General features: G+C 42.4%; 1 protein-coding gene and 1 long non-coding RNA gene across 2 annotated transcripts; one reads left to right on the top strand and one right to left on the bottom strand.

Moving 5' to 3' along the window:
* Positions 1-13,366: 13,366 nt before the first annotated feature.
* Positions 13,367-14,745, top strand: LOC142150060 (uncharacterized). Its single transcript, XR_012690993.1, has 3 exons — positions 13,367-13,631; positions 14,300-14,396; positions 14,732-14,745. It is a non-coding gene; the product is annotated as an uncharacterized LOC142150060 (long non-coding RNA).
* Positions 14,746-15,645: 900 nt separating this feature from the next.
* Positions 15,646-20,827, bottom strand: LOC142149573 (uncharacterized). Its single transcript, XM_075204897.1, has 4 exons — positions 20,274-20,827; positions 19,681-19,889; positions 18,997-19,314; positions 15,646-15,683 (listed from the first exon to the last, which is right to left on the bottom strand). The coding sequence occupies exons 1-4, from the start codon at positions 20,501-20,503 to the stop codon at positions 15,646-15,648; spliced, it is 795 nt and encodes a 264-aa protein (XP_075060998.1). The 5' UTR covers positions 20,504-20,827.
* Between the last annotated feature and the right edge of the window lie 542 nt (positions 20,828-21,369).

Raw genomic sequence — 21,369 nt, 5'->3', positions numbered from 1 at the left:
ACAGCCAATCAGAACCTGCCCCTAGACAGAGCACACTTGCGGCCTAATTGCTAGATACTTAAACCACCAATCAGGGCTTAGCCCTGGAATCCACACTTGCAGGCTAATGCCTACTAATTCAGCCACAGGCTGAATCTAATTACCTGCCCCCTATGCACGTGCGCGCCCGGCTGCCGGGACGTGGCGCTGAAGAGGTGTCCGGTCGTTGCCTAGCAACAGTCGGGAGTTGAGGGGAAATGACGTCCCAGTCGTCATGGTGATGGCCGGGACTCTGGAGCGGACAGGAAGTGAGCCGCGGCTGTGAGTACCGCCGCGGCTCGTGACAGTACCCCCCCCTTGAGGAGGGGTTAAGGAACCCTGACCCCCAGGTTTCCTAGGAAATTTTTTGAAAAATTCCTTCAACTGTCTTGAAGCTTATAGTTGTCTTCGCGGGACCCAGAACCGCTCTTCTAGTCCACGATTCTTCCACTGTACTCGGAAGTGCACCTGCCCCTGCACTCTTTTAGAGTCGAGAATCTTCTGGACCTCAAATTTTTGTGGTATGTTTTTATTTCTCACAGACAGACCTGTAGGCTGCGATTGATTCGGGTATAATACTGGCTTAAATAACAAACAATGAAACGTGTTGGGGATCTTTAGTGAGCCAGGAATCTTTAATCTGAAAGCTACCGGATTAATCTGCTTGGTAATCATGAACGGACCAATAAATTTAGGCTCCAGTTTCTTACAAGGCTGTCTGAGTCTAATATTTTGAGTTGAAAGCCACACTTTCTGGCCCACTTTAAATGAGCAGGTGGTACGGTGGCGATCTGAATTTTTTTTAGCAGACAATGAGGACCTTTTCAAGGAGACTGAACTTTCCTCCAAATTACTTTCAGATCAGCAGCTGTGGAACGAATCTCCGGGATACCAGCAGATTTGAGAGAATATAGAGAATTAGACCTGGGATGAAAACCAAAATTACAGTAGAACGGGGAAGTTTGAGTAGATGAGTGAGATGAGTTATTGTAGGCAAACTCTGCCCAGGGCAGCAAAGAGGACCAGTTGTCATGGAATTCTGAAGTATAACATCGTAGGAACTGTTCAAGAGACTGGTTAACCCTTTCAGTTTGCCCGTTAGACTGAGGGTGGTATGCAGATGACAGACTGATCCTGATTCCGAGAAGGGTGCAGAAGGATTTCCAGATTTGTGCTATGAATTGTGAACCACGATCAGAGACAATATCAGAAGGAAGTCCATGGAGACGGAAAATATGTTGGATGAAGAGAATGGCCAGATCTTGAACGGTAGGAAGCCTGGTTAGTGGAATGAAATGTGCCATTTTGCTGAAGCGGTCTACCACAACCCAAATAGTATTGTGTCCTGCAGAGGGTGGCAAATCAACAATAAAGTCCATGGACAAATGTGTCCAAGGTTTTGCAGGAATGGCCAATGGATCCAACTGACCTACCGGGCGAGTCCTGGGAATTTTGTTCCTGGCACAAACCTCACAAGAGAGGACATGACTCTTGACATCAGCCGACAAAGATGGCCACCATACAGTGCGGGAAAGGATCTCCAATGTCTTGAGAACTCCAGGATGTCCAGCAGTCCAATTATCGTGTGCTTCAGCAAGGACCGCCTTCCTTAGATGAACTGGGACAAACAAGCATCCTACTGGAGTATTATCAGGAGCTAACCTCTGAAACCTTTGTAAGGTACAGCTCAGGTCTTGAGTTAAGCCAGCATGGATCATAGACGAAGGAACAATAGGCTCAGGACGAATAACTGGAGCGTGGTATGCCAGGAAACTTCTGGACAGGGCGTCTGCTCGGACATTTTTAGAACCTGGACGATAAGTGATTAAAAAGTTAAACCAGGTGAAGAACAGCACCCAACGAGCCTGCCGGGGATTTAGTCGTTTGACCGACTGTATGTACTGAAGATTCTTGTGATCCGTTATAACAGAGATCTGGTGTGCAGTGCCTTCCAACCAATGACGCCATTCCTCAAAGGCCCATTTGATTGCCAACAGCTCTCGGTTTCCCACATCATAGTTGGTTTCCGCTGAAGAGAACTGACGGGAAAAATAGGCACATGGATGTAAGCGGAGAGTATGGGGATCCTCTTGTGGTAAGATGGCACCCGCACCGACGTCAGAGGCATCAACTTCCAGAACAAACGGTATCTTAGGATCTAGATGTCTAAGGACCTGAGCAGACACAAAGGCTTTCTTCAGAGTTTCAAAGGCAGTTATTGCCTGAGGTGACCAGTCAGCTGGATTGCTTCTTTTGCGAGTCAAGGTGACAATAGGAGCCACAATATCAGCAAAACCGCAAATAAATCTTCTATAATAACTGGCGAATCCCAGGAATCTCTGGACCGACTTGAGGTTATTTGGTTGTACCCAGTCCAGGATAGCTTGGACCTTGGTTGGGTCCATGGAGAATCCCTCCGAGGAGATTATATAACCTAGAAAGGATACCTTCTGAACCTCAAACTCGCATTTTTCAAGTTTAGCGTAGAGATGGTTTTCTCGCAATTTTTGTAGGACTTGTCTGACATGACCCTGGTGTACTGATAACGACTCCGAATATCTGAGGATGTCGTCCACGTAGACAACAACGAAATGTTCCAGGAATTCACGTAACACCTCATTAATCAGGTCCTGGAATACTGCAGGTGCGTTACTAAGACCAAACGGCATGACCAGATACTCGTAGTGGCCAGAAAGCGTATTGAATGCCATCTTCCACTCATCACCTGCTCTTATACGTATGAGGTTATATGCACCACGAAGATCGATTTTGGTGAAGATGGTTGCACCTCTTAGTTGATCAAACAGTACGGAGATGAGAGGAAGAGGATAGGTGTTCTTGACTGTGATGAGATTCAGCCCTCGATAATCGATACATGGTCTTGGTCCTCCGTCTTTCTTGGACACAAAGAAGCATCCTGCTCCTACTGGAGACTTAGATGGCCTGATGAAGCCTTTCTCCAGGTTCTCATCAATGTATTCCTGCATGGATTTGGTCTCTGGACCAGAGAGGGAGTACAAGCATCCCTTAGGTAATTTAGAACCAGGAATAAGCTCGATGGCACAGTCAAATTCACGGTGCGGTGGTAAAGTATCAGTAGCCTTTTTGGGGAAGACATCCCAAAAGTCATGATATTGTGAGGGAAGCTGCTCCGGAATAGAATGAATCACCAACAGAGGCAGTGTCAAGCAAGACTGTGTACAATAAGAGCTCCACTGGACAATTTCTCCTTTTACCCAATCCATGACAGGGTTATGACGGGAAAGCCAAGGATGGCCCAGAATCAAAGGAACTGACAGACATTCGATGAGGAAGAGGATTATGGACTCTGAATGGAGAGCTCCAATGTTCAACTGTAGTGGCGGAGTCTCCCAGGAAATCTTGCCAACAGGCAATGGACTCCCATCTAATCCACACACAGTAATGGCAGATTTGAGCTTTAACATTGGAATTCCAGCAGAGCGGGCAAACCCGTTATCGAGGAAGTTGCCTGCAGCTCCACTGTCAATGAAGGCCGACAGGTCCACAGAACCAGCACTGGACGTGAGTTGTGCAGGGATTAATACAGCATTTTTTGGGGAAACAATTTTCAGACCTAGGTGAACTTTCCCCTCATTCCCTAGGCATGCTCTTTTCCTGGCTTATTAGGGCAGGAACGGGAGAAGTGGCCCTTAGTGCCACAGTAGAGACATAAGCCTTGTGAACGCCTCATGTCTCTTTCCTCAGGGGAGAGACGATACGCTCCTAATTGCAAAGGCTCCTCACCATCCGTGGTAACAGGAATCAAGGCAAATGGAAGAGAAAATGCCTCCTTGTCAGACTTTCGTTCCTTAATTCTTCTGTCGATTTTATCGGCGAGGTGCATCAGATCCTCCAATGAGGTAGGAGTCGGGTATTGCACCAAAGAGTCTTTAATCTGTTCCGACAGGCCTAGACGAAAGGCAGGGTCATTCCATCCACTGTCACGTGACCATCTACGAAATTCAGCGCAGTATTCCTCTGCCGATCGCTGGCCTTGTTTCAAGGTCCGTAGATGAGCTTCAGCGGAGGCCATACGATCCGGGTCATCATATAGTAGACCTAATGCCTCGAAGAAAGCATCTACTGACTGCATGGCAGGACTGGTCTGCGACAAGGAAAAGGCCCAGGACTGGGGGTCACCCTGTAGAAGGGAAATGATAATCCCGACTCTTTGCTGCTCTGAACCGGAGGAGCGGGGTCTCAACCGAAAATAGAGCTTGCAGCTCTCCCTGAAATTCCGGAACAGGGACCTATTTCCAGAGAACCGATCCGGCAAATTCATTTTAGGTTCACAGGTGGAACCTGGAGTGGATTGTGAGGGTTTTGTAGCTTCTTCTTGAACGAACAAATGCTCAGCCAATCCCTGGATCATTTGGTACAGAGACTCAACATGGCCCTCCAGAGCTTGCACTGGAGACGGTGTAGTTCCGCTTCCATACATTTCAACCGCATCTCTGGTACGTGTTAGGGCCGTTTATAATGTTAGGAACTCCTCCAGCCGCCACAACACAACCCGGGGTCTACTCTGCCAGTCAGGTGCTCACTGGAGCCCCTGATGGTGGGAACAGGCTGGGCTGCAGACAGACAGAGGGTCGTGAAGTGTGTAACGGCTGGGGAGAACCCAGGCAAGCGGAGTGGAGTCCGAGCAGAGGTCAAGGGCCGGCAGCAGATAACAGATCTGATAGACAAGCCGAGGTCAGGGGTCACGAGCAGACAGGGAGGTCGGTATTCAAGCCAGAGGTCAAGGTCACAAGAAACACAGGCAGGGTCCAAATCCAGACAAGGGGTCATACACGGGTAATCAGTAGAATTTCCAAGAGACAGGAACACGGCACAGAGCAGGTCAGCAGACTGGCAAACAGAAGCTATAACCGGCAATGAGGCAGCAGACCTCATTGCCTTAAATACAGCCAACAGCCAATCAGAACCTGCCCCTAGACAGAGCACACTTGCGGCCTAATTGCTAGATACTTAAACCACCAATAAGGGCTTAGCCCTGGAATCCACACTTGCAGGCTAATGCCTGCTAATTCAGTCACAGGCTGAATCTAATTACCTGCCCCCTATATGCGTGCGCGCCCGGCTGCCGGGACGCGGCGCTGAAGAGGCGTCCGGCCGTTGCCTAGTCATGGTGATGGCCGGGACTCTGGAGCGGACAGGAAGCGAGCCGTGGCGGCTGTGAGTACCGCCGCGGCTCGTGACAGTGGATGGCAGTTGTCACAAACAGACTGAGACAGGCACAGTCCAGTCAGGTTATGCAGTATATTCTTCCAAAACCTCACTCTGCGCAGCTGGCTGAACTAGAAGCACTAATTAAAGACTGTCAGCTTGGAGAAAACAAAAGTGTTAATGTATATACAGACGTTATGCGTTTGGCGTTTGGCATGATTTTGGGAAATTTGAAACAAAGAGATTTTTTAACTGCAACGGGTTCACCCATTGCACATGCAGAAGCAGTAAAAGAATTGATAACAGCCATACAGTTACCTTCACAAATTGCTGTTATAAAGTGTAAAGCACATATGACAGGACATGATGAAGTCACCAAGGGTAACCATAGAGCAGACATTGCAGCTAAAGCAGCTGCTCAAATGCAAACTGAAACAGAACAAACATATGAAATACAGAATGTTGTTTGTTTACCTGATGTACAAACATTAATTGATATGCAAAAAGTTTGTGATTGACAGGGAAAGGCCAGATGGGAAGATGTAGGATGCTCACAAGATGAGCTTGGCATGTGGCGCAGTAAAGAAGGTAAGCCTGTTGCCCCCAGATCATTCTTGCCCGCATTGGAACAAATGTCCCATGGATTGACCCATGCAGGTAAGATCGCCATAATTAGTCTGATACAGACATATTGGCATGCGCTTGGGTTTACACCAGTAGCGGCCAAGTACTGTGCATCTTGCATTATATGTTTAAAAAGCATTGCAGGAAGACCAGTAAGAACGATACCTTCACATCTTCCACAAACTGACTTTATTCAACTTACAAAAGTTAGGATGTTGCAATATGTGTTAATATGTGTAGATCAATTTAGCGGTTGGGTTGAAGGCTATGCAGTTGCCAGAAATAAGGCATCAATTAAAAAAAAAAAAAGCTAAGTACAGGAATTGTATGTAGATATGGTATACCTTACGTCATATCCTCAGACCAGGGTTCTCATTTCACAGGAGAGGTGTTTCAAATAATTGGAATTAATCAGCAACTTCACACCCCGTACCACACCCAGAGCATTGGAGAAGTAGAAAGGTACAATGGGACGATTAAAAATAAACTTTCAAAGATATGCAAGGAAACCAGGTTATTATGGCCTGAGGCTCTGCCCATAGTGCTACATTGCATAAGAGTAACACCCAGAGGATATTTGAACATTTCCCCATATGAGATCTTATTTGGAAGATTGCCCAATGTTGTTGTTTCTCCCGCACACGAACTAAGTGCTACAAATGACCTAACTGTGAATTATTGAATTTCACTAAGCAAAAAGATAAAAAGATTCAAGCATCTGTGACAGGCACACAGCCGATACCATGACCTTCGACCTGGTGAGGAAGTAATGATCAGAAGCTTCCTGAGTTCTGGTTCGTTGACTGACTGATGGAAAGACCTTATTTGATTTTGTTGACCACGCCCACAGCAATAAAGGTGAAGGAGAAGTCTGCATGGATTCACGCCTCTCATAGTAAGAAGGTAAATTCTCCTAAAGATACTGCGGCTACAGAATATCTGTTGAAAGACCTGTGCATCTTGCGCGATGAAGGAGCAGCCAGCAAGTAATTCTATCTACAAGTGAGTGATATTGATATATTTTACAACGATCATAATAAAACCATAGCACTCACCAACTGCAGAGACTCTGATAAATTGGTTGAAACAACCTAAGGATGAGCTTTGCGAAGACAAGAATTGATATATCATTCCCCCTATCTTATACATCCAGATAACAACATGGCTGGGAGAGAGAACCCAGAGAAGAAAATGTGTATAATCATATGTGTTTGGGCTATAATATTGTTTGTTGCTATTAATGTCACTGTTATAGTATTCCGTAACAGACAGGCAAATAATTTAAATGTTGAGGAAAGAGAAGAAGTTGCAAAGTATTCATTGATGGGAAGGTATAGAGAGGGAAAAGGAAATTGCTATAATCTGTCCCCAATTGAGATGTGTGTTTGTAAATACTGCTTACCAGTTCAGGAGGAAAGATGTGTCAAAGGGTGTAAGGAAAACAATGGTCATGGGATAAAGAAAAGAGAAATCCATAGGAAAATTGAAGAGGTAGATATGTCAAATTCAGTGTTGGAAATGCATAGCAAGATAGCATCAAGATTAAATTAAAGTGATTGTTGAGTATGTACACATTTGCCGGTAAGCGCTACATCAGGTATATCTTTAGTAACTCATTTTATTACAGAACAGGACATAGATAATATGGATTGGAATTGTGCAGTTTTTGGAGCAGAAAGGGATCAAGAGTACAAGGACTGTAGAGAAAAAACAGATCCCACATTGATAGAAGCAATTCCTCAATTTTGTATAACAATAAGAGATACAGAAGTAATAGGCCGTAGAATAAAGGACAGATATACAGAAGAAGTAGTAGCAGATATCCCGATACCAGGTCAGGAAGTGTGGTATACTAAGTGTTCTCGATCAAAATTTGTGACTAAATGCCCTACAATGTATAATTATGGATGACATGGTAGGTGAGATTGTTGTAGCCATAAATCAAACTATGGAAGAAGTGTCTCAAATCAGAATAGAATGGCTTTGGCTTCAGAAGCATTGTGAATTGGTAGGACAAGAATGTAGCAGTCAATGTTAGAGACAATGAGGTACATGACCATTTGATTAAGGTTCAGGAATTACAGAGTAGTCTGAAAGAGTTTGGACAAGAAGGATGGAGTCCTTTTGGTTGGTTTGGCAAAGGATTTTCTGCAATGATGAGTGGAATCTTACAGTATGTGGTGATAGGATTGTTGTTGGTTATTGCGGTAGTGTATGTTTGTTTTCAGTATTTTCCTGTATGCTGTTCAGGAATAAGGAAAGTGGTGAAGGTTAAGGAGGAGAATATTTAACGAATTGAGACTATAAGAGGAGAACATGATTCATTATATGATACTATTGATGTTCGTCAAACCATGTAAAATGAGATAGTAAGAATTGGATATCCATATAAATAATATAGCCAAAATTATATACACCTATGATCCCAGATAGGGCTACCTATTATCCGATACTATAAGTATTGGTGATTAACCTGTAACGCTTCCATTTACCTTTTCCTTTGTTGTTTGTCTCCAATACCCTCCCTTAGTGTCAGAGAGAGGATCATATGATTTGTGTAAATTGTATAGTGTGTTGCCAGTAGCAACAGAGAGAGGAATGATATGGATAATCAATTCACACAAATGGAAGTTGAATTAAAGCTGGTTATATGGTTAGGATGCTTAAGAGTTAAGAAGCTACGTGCATAAAAATATATTGACAAATTAAGCTGTTTTACTTCTATAGACATATTGCTTAAGGTATGTGGAGAAACATGTCTAAAAAGTATTTCTAAAAGAAATGTGCCCTCCATATTACGGGAATAGGGAAGTTGTGGTACAGTAAGGTACAGTAAGTTAGCGAATGATAAGATGTGGCAAGATTAATTTGGATTAATGCCTATATCTGGGGGGCGAGGGGAAGATATTGATAGTTCCTGATATGTGGAGTGAGATTATTGGTTTAAAGTTTTATATGATGCTCTATCTACGTATTAGGTTGTGGTTTTAAGGCATAAAATGCTTGCAGAAGTAATATGAAATTACCATTATTCCTTTTGAATTGAATGGTCTGTATTGCGCATACATAAATAAAGAACATATTCTGAAGAGACTTTGTTTTTGGATTAATTCTTCAAAAATCCGTAACATTTATGGAGGTCCCAAGGTCCGAGGTAATTCCATAATACCTGACACGACGCACAGAGGAGGACTAGCTTTGGGTACTTGAATCAACGGTGCACCAAGGTAAGACATTTCTTACTCTGTTTCAAGTACTTGATTGCTGGTCCCCTGCTGTTGTGTGAGGCTTTATGGTGTATTCTCAAGTAAGTCTCTTCATTATATTACATATTCAGAGTGCTCATGTTATGGGGAGTATAAATGTCAGAAAATAATCTTTATTGTTTGGAGTGTAAATGTGTGGTTATAATTCAAAAGACAAAGACGACTCAAACTTAATTGATAGCAGTGGTGGAAACTGATACTGAGTGTTCAGTAACATATGGTAGACATAAAGACGAAATTTGTAAGAAGTAATATGAAATTACCATTATTCCTTTTGAATTGATATGGTCTGTATTGCGCATACATAAATAAAGAACATATTCTGAAGAGACTTCGTTTTTGGATTAATTCTTTAAAAATCCGTAACACCCCATTCTTAAGAAACCTAATCTTGACCCCACTTCTCCCTCCAACTATCGCCCCATATCTCTCCTCCCCTTTGCCTCCAAAATTCTCGAAAGGCTCGTCTGCAGCCGTCTCACCTCCTACCTTTCCCCAGGACTTTGCTTTAGCGTAGTAAAAGTTCATTAGTGGCGACCGAAGCACAGAGGTGGAAAGTAACCGAAATACAGGAGGCAAGTACCAGACACGGTCCAGAGGTCGTGGGTCAGTAGCCAGTAGGATAAACAGAGACAGACCAGAGGTCAGGGCAGGGTACAAGCAAGCGTAATCCAAAAGGCATGCAGAGGTCATGGGCAATCAATGTTCAATCAAGGTCCAAAAACAATCAAAGGGTAACAACAGGAATCCGATAAAAAGATAGCAGTGTATCCACAGGACAGAGTAGGTTAGCAAGTGGAGTACACTGGATGCTATAACCGGCAGGGAGGCTAAGCCCCCCTGTCTTAAATTCTGACAGTGTGCCTTTTCTTTCTGGCAGCAAATGACAACTTCTGGCAAGAGCATTCATCTGTTGCTCTATGTCAATCTCATTGCCCAAAAAGGTCATAACTGTATTTCACCAATTTCACTGGTGCAAATGCAGGATTTCAAGAAGCAGGGGCCCGATTCATCAAAATTCGCAAACGCATACGCATCTGCTAAATGGCTCTGCACATGCGCGAAACGACACTTAAGCAGCGCAAAACACTACATACGCTACTCAAGCACGGCAGATACAGCTCTCAAAAGGCGACTCAATCTCAAACTCCAACGCAAATAGATTTGAGATGACTGCTGACCACTTGAGAACATATGGGTGGGAATGGGCGGAGAGTAGGCGCGGACTGGGCGGAGATGAGATAGTACTTGAGTAAAGTAGGCGTTATGCTTTTTCACTTGAGAATAGTAGGCGTTCCCTCTGCCCAGATGAGTGAAACTGACGTCACTCCTGTCTCAAATCTTTCACAAAAGTTAAGGAAGGCCAGGGTCATGTTTAACTCCAATACAGCTAGCTAAAACCACTATTAAACGCCTGTAGGAGCATCTTTTGCGTTTAAAATGCAAAACGAAATATGCACAACATACATACATATCCATACAGACTGCCTGTGGCATTTTTTTTTTTTTTTTTAATTTTTTTTTTTATTGACCTTTTACATATCTTACAAATGTTCCATTAGTATGTTTGTGTAAATTAAGCTTTTTTTGCTTTACATACCCCTTTCTAATCAATGCAATTCGCAAGTGCAACATGTTTGATGTTATTTTGGCCCTTTGGCCTCAATCCGGAACTGCCGGAATGCCGGAATTAGTTAGCTGGAAATAGCGCCCTCTGCTGCTTACTGCCTCTTCAGTAAAGAGGACTGCCTTTTATAGGCCTGTACACTGCTAGCCACATATCTTCTCAGCATTATGGGGAGAATCCAGGTCACAGTGCATTCCGGCTGCCGGAATGGTTGCCTCAGTGCATTCCACATTCATTCCACTGCCGGAATGGTTGCCTCAGTGCATTCCACATTCATTCCACTGCCGGAATGGTTGCCTCAGTGCATTCCACATTCATTCCACTGCCGGAATGGTTGCCTCAGTGCATTCCACATTCATTCCACTGCCGGAATGGTTGCCTCAGTGCATTCCACATTCATTCCACTGCCGGAATGGTTGCCTCAGTGCATTCCACATTCATTCCACTGCCGGAATGGTTGCCTCAGTGCATTCCACATTCATTCCACTGCCGGAATGGTTGCCTCAGTGCATTCCACATTCATTCCACTGCCGGAATGGTTGCCTCAGTGCATTCAACATTCATTCCACTGCCGGAATGGTTGCCTCAGTGCATTCCACATTCATTCCGGCTGCCGGAATGGTTGCCTCAGTGCATTCCACATTCATTCCACTGCCGGAATGGTTGCCTCAGTGCATTCCACATTCATTCCACTGCCGGAATGGTTGCCTCAGTGCATTCCACATTCATTCCACTGCCGGAATGGTTGCCTCAGTGCATTCCACATTCATTCCACTGCCGGAATGGTTGCCTCAGTGCATTCCACATTTATTCCACTGCCGGAATGGTTGCCTCAGTGCATTTCACATTCATTCCGGCTGCTGGAATTGTTGTGCACACTGCATGGGTAATTATTTCATTTTATGTAAAATGTCTCCCAAACAATAGACTTTGTCATAAATATTTATGATAAATCTCCAACCATTCTGAACAATTACCAATATCATTAGTCTCAATATGTTACATGCCTGATTTGACAGTTGGTGATGGTGCGTTTGCAAGAACAAATAATATTAATAGACATATAATAACTCGAAAATACATTTTAGGGTTTTACACACATGATTTATGCAAATTTAAAACAAGTGTACTATTACCACAGGGACACTTTTAACAGCAACACAAATTGTCTAAGGATATTAATGATCCCTAAGAGCCGAGGGCTGGTGAGGACTCGAACCCACGTAGCAAGCTGGCAAGGTGGATTGCCTAACTGCTACACCACTGTACAAGTGGTGATGTCAAGGGAATAGAATACAAATTAAAGATGACCAGCAACTTCTAGCATAAGTTGTTTCCCTTAAAACATGGGGAAAAATGCCAATACTTGGAAATATTATACCCAGAAAGATTTGGTGCATGCAGAGTCACAATTTATGCATATTGAAATATATCCATGTTGATAAATACAAATCAAAAATAGAACATTTATTGCTCCCATTTCTACAATTTGATTTGGTGGAGCACTTAGCTTTTTCCACTGTTGCCAGTACAGAATTCACATGTCTTTGAAATCCAAAGTCTTTGCCAACAACTGCTTTGCTGTGTTGTAGCTGATAACACTGTTGAACATTACATATAGCCACCTTACACACCAAAACATATACTAAGTCACAGAGTGGAATAAATACCCTCAAACTTGTAAATATACCAAGGTTAGCCACATACACGCATCATTCAGGGTTCAAACTCATTACCTTGTTGTTGCAAGCTCATTTCTTTATTCACTGAGTTATACTTCACATTGAAACACCAACACCAAACTGCACATTAACTAGTTAGCACAGCTGAATGACTGTCTTAGACCTGATAAATTGGCCATGTTGCAATTAATATGAACAGCATGATGGATAACGTGGTATTAAAATATTAACCTAGATAAACACACACATTAATAAAAACACTGTTTTACTAAAGCAGCAGGAGCTGCAAAAATGTCACCAAACAAACGCGAATTAAGCGCGTTTGCGAATCTTACGCTAAATACATGCAGTTGCATATAGTTTTTTACTTTTAGGAGTATGCTTAATAATGTGTTTTATTAACTCACTTGGTGCTTAGGGTTGACCTGGGGCCTTGAACTTCTGCACTTAGTATTGGGGGGTGAAATACATAACCACTACACTATCGTGGCACATCTAAATGTAGCACATGCAAATGAATAATACCTCATAGAATTGTACTTAAAACTATTTTACCCATACTATTGCCACAACACTAACAGCTTAGCTCATTAATGACATCTGTAATAATCGTTATAATCTCTACTTACCTACAGAAAATAAACGTTGCTCACATGTCAGGTCACTTTTACACAAAACCACACTTGGCTAATTAGAACGCACCTGCGTGCTCCTAATGACGTGTCCGGCATACTCTCCGGCCTACTCACCTGCATTTAATTCACTAATTACAGTGCTACTTAAAAATACCTTGCTTGACCTTCTGTGTTGTTGGGAGATTCACAGTTCTGGGTAAGTAGCCCTTAATGGTGAAAGGTTTCATAATGTCTGCAGTTTATTGCTGTACCTTGCTCAACACTCATGTTTATTTGTAGGAAAAGATATTGGTGAGATACAGATAGAAAATTATGCTGAAAGGTCCTAATGGTAAAGAATTTTATGTTGAAGGTTAGTGGAAAAGTCTTTAATTAGCTGCAGAGTTTGAATATTGAGGCAACTGTGTAGACTTGGGATGTGTCTCTGCATAGATACCTCTCGACTGTAGTGACACACATAAAGATTATCCATCTATATTGATTTATTTTGTACCTGTTTACCCTCCCCTCCACAGATCTTGGTCCTGGATTGTGTTTTTTGGGTGTCTAGTGATTGCTTATTGACATTCCACATTTGTCTGTGTGTGTGGTAAGTAGAAACCAGATATTGTTTTATTACATACCCCTTGTTAAAATACTTTGCATTAAGAATGTCCATACTGTTTTTTGTTTTTTTTCTCTTTTCTTTTTCTAATACCTTTTATTTGAAGTGTGGTTTTTCAGACCCTACCTTAAAGACACATTAACACTCTGTGCTTGAGTCATTAAGGAGAGCAAAGGATAAAAAATAAGTAAATGTTCTAGTGGACAAAGCATGTTACAATGTAAGGGGTCAATGTTGTATTTATTTTATTTTTTTTTGGAACAAAACATAAATATCTTCACATTTAAAAGATCAGTGGTCAAATCATGTGCAAGCTTAGTCAAGGGTTGATTATCTAAGGTATGGTTATTCAAAATGGGAATATGAATAGACATGGTCTGGTGTGTTACTGAAATGGTTTATATGTGTAATAATAGGGGAAAAACCATGCCTACCTGTATTTTACCTTTACAATGTGTGTAGAAAGTATAGCTTCATGCCTCCAAGTTTAGCCTTAATGTCTTTAGCTAAATGCACGTTAATGGGGTAGTTTAAATCAACAGCCTAATGTGGCAACATAATTGATGTTTGGTTTTTCTACAGTTTATTGATCAGCACATATAGTGTTGAGAAGTGCACATTATTGACACTTTTTGTTTTTCCTATATCTACAGCCTTTAGATTACACTTGGCCTGCAGTGCTGGCTTTTCTGCCATTGCACTTCCTTTTGGAGTTGGTGGATGTTGCCATGGTGAAGGGTGTTTTCAAATGTAAGTAGTATAGTGCTATCTGCACTAAAATGTGATTGGCCAGTGAGTGTGCTCCATACAATAATGTCGTCGATACTAAGCCTGCAATGTGTGGTTGCACAAACAAAACATATGGGCAGATGCTAGCTATGTAACATATGGGTTTGGTGTTTCAAATTAAGTCAAATAGTGCATTCAGAATCCTAGGTATAGTCCAAACACACAAGCCATTATTATACACTATAATATTACTGGCTTTTTTACACATGCCAATACATTGCTCAATCTCTTGATATCAAAATGCAAGTTGTCTGACCTAATATTGCCATATTAATTTGTTGCCTTTCGTTCAACAGGGTGTGTTGGCGTGGATTTAGGATTTGTGCAATTCGTGTCTCACTACATGTTGTTGAATTTCTCCAGAGCTCCAAGCCTGCTTATGTCTCTCTTCAGTCTGGCCAGATTGTCATCTCTTAATCCAAGGAACTTTTACACACACAGACCATTACCTTGTTTGCTTTGTTTTTGTCAGCACATTTGAATTCATATATGTAATAAATCTAGCCTATGCTGCAAATGTGTCAGCAATCAGTTGTCATGCCATTTTGTACCATTACTACAGTGCACTGATTAATATTTTAATACCCATAAATCCATGTGTAGTGCTTTCAAAACTATTGTGGAACAGGTTTTATTTTAAATGAATATATGAAATCTAGGTGTGGTTTTTTTCTCCTTTGCCACAGATACACCATAGCCTACAAACACGCTCAATGGGGTAAATGTATAGTTTTAGAAAATGTCTATAGTGTGGAGGTTTGTATGTGTGTTTGGTGCTTAGTAGTAAATTGTTTGGACACTTTCAGCTTTTAGAGCGAACATGTGATGTGCGTAGGAATATAGGCATCACATTACAGGTAAATGTATATAAAGAAAGCAAAAATGTTAGCAGTGTCAGGTCACACACTACCAACTTTTGGCCCTTGGCCAAATGGGATAACAATATTTTTCGCTTGTGCTAGTGGCACTTTGTTTCAAAGTGTTCCAACACCCACATGCCAGACACAAACCCCACACTAACAATTATGGGGAATGCATTAGGGCACTAAGCTAGTGGAGTCTTGCTACAAGGCCATAATACCATCACCTAGGGCCTGAATCATTAGTAATCTTCTTATATTGTGCAAAAGGTAAGATGCTTATTGTTACGAAGAAACGGGGAGATAAGAGTGAAGCAAAGATGGATTTTCATCCTAGCGTAAGAAATTCGTCACTTATGCAGTGGCTTTTGCTTCTTATCTCCCTTTTCTGAGCATGAACAGAGTGGATTAGCTTAAGATAAGCAAAAAATGACAGATAAGATCCTTAATGAATCAGGCCCCTAGTTTGCTAATTGGTCAAGGCAGCTATATGTAAACTTACAGCCACCATAGATACTCCACATGAGAACTAGTTACATTAGTCTGATTACCCATTGTTAGGCAGCAGTCACTTGATATGTTTGCTGAACCTGATAATGCAGGTCTCCAATGTTATTGTGGTGTAGAAATGTGAAATTTATTCTCAATACCATTTTCATGTAGCTTGCCCTCTGAAAGTGGAAAGTAGTGACAAATTAACATTCCACCTTTGTTTCTCTTCAAAGTGTGTGTCGTAATACCATCTATGTCTGTTTAAACATGCTAGTCAATGTTAACACTATTTTGCAGCATTTGTCCATGCCTTGGGCAAGGGACGTACAAAGCCTTAATGTACAGATATCCTCCCTTTAGGATTATGGCTCCATGTTCAAATTCCTTTACCACCATCTAATCCAGGGGTGGGCAAACCTGTCCTCAAGGACCATATCCAGTTCATGTTTTTAGGATTTCTTTAATCATGTACAGCTGAGTTAATCTATTTGGCTGGGTCAGTAATTATCCCACCTGTTTCTACAGACAGAAATCCTAAAAACATGAACTGGATATGGCCCTTGAGGACAGGTTTGCCCACCCCTGATCTAATCCAAGAGTGTTGGGCCGAGCACACAGTATTTTGAGGGATTAATGTCTGGTAGATATTGTTGATGTTTACATTGTTAGGTGAGGCATCCAGTTTTTTTGGCTTATAGAGGGTGAACATGTGCAATGGGTACCTGTGTCTGTATTGGCAAGAAATCACAACATACCAAGCTTCAAATGATAATATGTTGCCCGTTATATAAAATTGCTTGGCCTTGCATAAATGTTTTCCAAAACTGGAAGGGAGCCAAATCCAAGTGACGTGCCCACTTTAACAATGAATGTATCAGTGTACATTACGTAAGAAACTCTAGGGTCTGTTTGTTATAATAATGTATTCAAGGTTCCAGATTGGTTTAAACTATCATGGATTGGGGGGATCAGATCATAGAGTTTGGAAAAGTCTTTACAGGATAGAGGAGTTTGGTGGACAAACTACCTCTTGGAGTCTACTTACTTGTATTAGAGTGTGCTTCTTTGCCTGACCAAACCATATCTATACGCCAAGCTTTTTCATTTGCGTCTTACATGATTAGTCAGACACACAGCACTACATACACCCTTATAGTGTGTCAAACTGTCACGTTAGTCTGTATTTCTTGATCCGAATCAGGGACCCTTGGGATTACCTGCAGCAGGTGTGAATCTGAACAGAGCAGCCTGGATGATCTTCCTGCTCATGTTCTTGCTGATTGTCCAATCTAGCAGGGGAATGAGCAGTCTGAGAATGTGGACACAAACACTGATTTTGTAATGCAGCCAGAAACACTGGGGCCAATAACTATCCACTGGAGAGAAGTGTGTTGTTCAGGCAATGAACAGATCACAGCAGCAGCTTTAAATAGTTAGTCCCAAGCAACTATTGGCTGAGCACTTAATGGGATCACAGGTGCTGAATCTGGTTGATCTGGAATGATCACCTGACTGCATCCAAGATGCCTGTGCACATGCAGCAGAACAAACAGTGTGTGTTTGATTACAAACGGAGCTGTGGAGGACGGGGATGTTGCTGACGACCAGAAGGCACCCAGGTAGCCGTGATATGACAGCGGCTGATGGGGTAAGTGCACCTAAGATCCAAATGTGAGACCCAACCTATATGTGCTTAGTGCAATAAGGTCATGAGGTTACATGTAAATAACTGTTATGCTAAATGACGTCGAGTGTACCACACACTGTGCATTAGCACTAATCTTAAATACAAATCACTTATTAGATTTTTAGAATTAGCACAGATTCTTACCTGTACAAAATAGTAGTTAACAATATTTGTCCTGTGCCATCATGGGAAAAAAAAAATTAAAATTTATTTGGGTTACCTTAACACCTGTCTTTTGTGGCTCCTTTGTGTCAGGTTACAGTTTGCAAATGCAATACTTTCTTGACAGAATGATTTGCCCTACCTCTAAAGGGGCACTGTAGTTGCACGTTGTGTTTGCAATTATTTAGTCAGGCAAATAAAGAAACACTGTGGCAAAAGCATTAAGAAGCTTACCTTGATACACTTCTTGTTTAAGTCTTCTTCAGCAAACCATGGGCCAGATTCATTCTGGAAAGGTAAGGCAAAGTAACTAAGCAAGGGCAAAGCATGTCAGTTTGGAGGGGGATATAAACCAAAAATGTCATTGGAGATGTAATTTTGGGGTAGGAGAGGTCCTACCTGACATGAACATTTCAGTGTACAAATAAGCTATCAAGTATTTGTGCGGTACATTAGGATACAGACATTTTTTTTATTTTCGTGCTCTAAACCTATTGCTATTTTGCACCACTTGCATTTTAAAAGGCTTTTGAGCAGCATTCAGAAATATGTATCCTTGACATCTAGGTTCATTACTCAATCAGGGCCATGGCATGGTTTTGGTCAGCACACTGATATTAGATACATATTTGTTTGAATACGTTAATGAATCAGGCTGTTTGTTTGGAGATTATACTATGGTTAGACTTGATAACAAGCATTGTTATTACAAAAAACATTATGGAATCTGCCGTAAAAAAGAAATAGACATTTCAGTAGTAGGAATTTTTTTATTATAAAAAAAAAAAATATACATATTTTCGTCATATATTAAACTATATTTGTTAGGTTAAAACAATACAAATTACTTTTTGGACGGTTGGACGGGAGGCTCCCCTACTCCGACTTCTTGTCACCCGTGATGTAGAGGAGTCAGAGGAACCAGGCAATGGGGCAAGGCAAGCGGGTTGTGTCCGACGAGGTGAAGGTGCAGGGCCAGGGGATGGGGATGGGGCCACGACAGGCGAGGGGGAAGTGGGCACAACAGGTGATTGGCCATAGCCACGAGCAAAGGCAAAACACATAAGACGACATAGTTCGGGGTCAGGGAGGGCGGAGGCGACAGACACATCAGGGAGGGCGGAGGCGACAGACACATCAGGGAGGGCGGAGGCGACAGACACATCAGGGAGGGCGGAGGCGACAAACACATCAGGGAGGGCGGAGGCGACAGACACATCAGGGAGGGCGGAGGCGACAAACACATCAGGGAGGGCGGAGGCGACAGACAACTGGGTATGGGGGCTGCCGAACAAATAATCTGAGCTGGGTGAAGGGATTGTGCCGGAGGTGCGTTGGGAGTGGACATGCAAGATATCACCCAGGAGTGTTGCAATATTTGTCACTGAAGCATTTAAATGATCCATTTTGGTGGCGAGTGTCGTCAGTAAAGAGGTGTGTGTGCTCATGAAATCGGAGAGTGTGTTAGTGAGACGGTCGATTTGCTGATCCGTGTGTTGGACAGTGCTTGATATGTGTGACAGGTGAACATTCTGTGCAAGAGTGACGTCTTTAAGATTTTCGGCTGCGCGTGCGAGTGTCCGCTGCCTTACATATTCAGCTGGAGGCAGCTGAGGCTCCTCCACATCACGGGCAACTTCTTCATCCACTGGTGAAGCAGGCGCCTGCTGCTCACATGCTGTAGAGAGATAATAAGTAAAATAAAGTAATTAGAATCAATGAGTAAGGTGCGATATTATATTGGCAAAAACATCTTACAACGCGTGATGTAGCATTGGTAAAGTGTCAGCTTCCCTTGAATGTGCTAGCAGCCCTTTCCGCTCCCCAAATATAAACATTGCCACTTATGGTCTGACATTTTAGGATGAGCCCTACATATTGAGACCATTTGTCTTCAGTGTGTAAATGTCATTTCCTACTGTGTGATAGGCAAACACATTGTGCAATTGAAGTTTACCTTCACACACACATCCTGAGAGTTGACACTTTTACTCAGACAGATACAAAGCTTTACAGACATTAAGCAAGCAAACTCCTCATGTACCTAGTGGAGCGGCCTCTCCTGTTCGGGGTGGGCTAGAGCCAGTGTCTATGTCGCCCACCCCAACTATCTCCACCAGGGCTATTGCAGCCCTCGCCCGCTCCTCGAGGGGTGTTAAAGTAGTACGTAGTCGAGGCCCCCCACCAGTGCCTTGAGCATGCCTGTGAATCTCAACAAGCTTCGCTTTCAGGCGTCCTTTATAGTCTGCCCATCTGTGGAATAGACAAACATTATTGCCTCACATAGTACCTTCAACTCAAAATGACACATTTTTCAATCAAATACATTGCACGTTTGCTAATCACAACAATTTAACCTTCACATACAGTAATAGAGATTTTGCTCTTTTGAAGCGCGTATAATGTGGTAAACATATTATGTCAATGTGACCAAGGGCCATGGTGTTAGTTTCTGAAAACAAAGGGCCTGATCAACAAATGCATTGGAGTCACAAGGTGGTTTCACCTCACAGGTGACTAATGCTACTATGTCACAATATCCATATTTATCTCTAGCGATATCTATATATATTATTTGACAAATACACACAGTCAATAAAGTTAAATAGGGCTATTATTTTTAATTTTAATTTGTACCTTTTCTGTACTTCAACCTTTGTACGCTCATACGGAGATATTTCATTTATGAGCCTTGTGATTTCCTGCCAATGGGTTTGGCGCTCGCGTCCGGTTATTTGGCGGTTCCCACTGTGGAACCTCGCCAGAACCCCTTCTACCAGCACCTCCAGCTCCTCCTCTATGAAGTTGTTTTTACGCCTAGTTGGCAGCCCTGGTGCCTCCACATTACTTGGGCCAGCATCAGACATATTCCTATTTCAAAGATAAGTTGTGTCTTTATAGGCAATGCACACAGTCAGGTGGTGATACAGAATCTAAGCACATTCCCCCCCTACATAAGGTACAATTTCACAAACTTCTAACTAGGTCTAAAACACATGCCCCTTATTATAATAAACATTGTGGTTTGTCTATTTAACGGCCATTTAGTTTGACCACTGCATTTTGACTGACATATTAGTCAAATACTATAGCAACATTCTCCTACTACTACTACTACTCTTCACTTTTCAAACCATAACATTGGTTTACAGGTTAGCAACACACCAAAATGAAGGATATCACTCAGTTGCAAACCCTATATTGTGTGCCAGTGCCGGTGCCAGTGGCAGCAGCGGTGGAGGAGGACGAGGAGCAGCCTGACCGGGAGCCCCAGGATTTAGCGGACTCCACATCAGGCAGCCAAGAGGCAGTGAAGTTGGAAGATTGTAAGTATTTGCGATAAGTGATGGACATAGTTATACAAGATTGACATGTGCATTATACTTGTACATAATCCCTGCTGTGACATATGTTGATTAAATGGTGCCTTAAATGCCACAGGTTGAACACTTATAATATCTGCCTATACATTTTAGGCGCATTAAACACTCAAACCACAGCCATAGCCATCTTAACACATGGGCACGCAGGGCATTGGGCAAAACAATGTGGCCGCTAGCCTGGTCAACTCGTCAGTATATTAATGACTTGTTTATAAAATCTAATATACACCAAAATCGTTGGAATTCCTGTGAGTGATTGTATAGGTAGTGGCCCATGTAGTGCATAGACCTGGGGCCAATAATGCTGGATAAGACAACCCTGTACATGGCCCTCTCCCCGTGGCTCACCA

The sequence above is a fragment of the Mixophyes fleayi genome, chromosome 4 (assembly GCF_038048845.1).
Source record: "Mixophyes fleayi isolate aMixFle1 chromosome 4, aMixFle1.hap1, whole genome shotgun sequence".
In the NCBI taxonomy this organism is placed as follows: Eukaryota; Metazoa; Chordata; class Amphibia; order Anura; family Limnodynastidae; genus Mixophyes; species Mixophyes fleayi.
Note: the sequence above shows the minus strand (reverse complement) of the source record. Positions and strands in the feature narration are given on the sequence as shown.

Excerpts from the sequence above, each read along its gene's own strand:
- LOC142149573 (XM_075204897.1), bottom strand. The coding sequence starts at position 20,503 with ATGTCTGATGCTGGCCCAAGTAATGTGGAGGCACCAGGGCTGCCAACT. Across the intron at positions 19,315-19,680 it reads AGGAGAGGCCGCTCCACTAG|CATGTGAGCAGCAGGCGCCT; the intron begins GTACATGAGGAG and ends ATCTCTCTACAG. Across the intron at positions 15,684-18,996 it reads AAATATTGCAACACTCCTGG|AAAAGGGAGATAAGAAGCAA; the intron begins GTGATATCTTGC and ends GTTCATGCTCAG.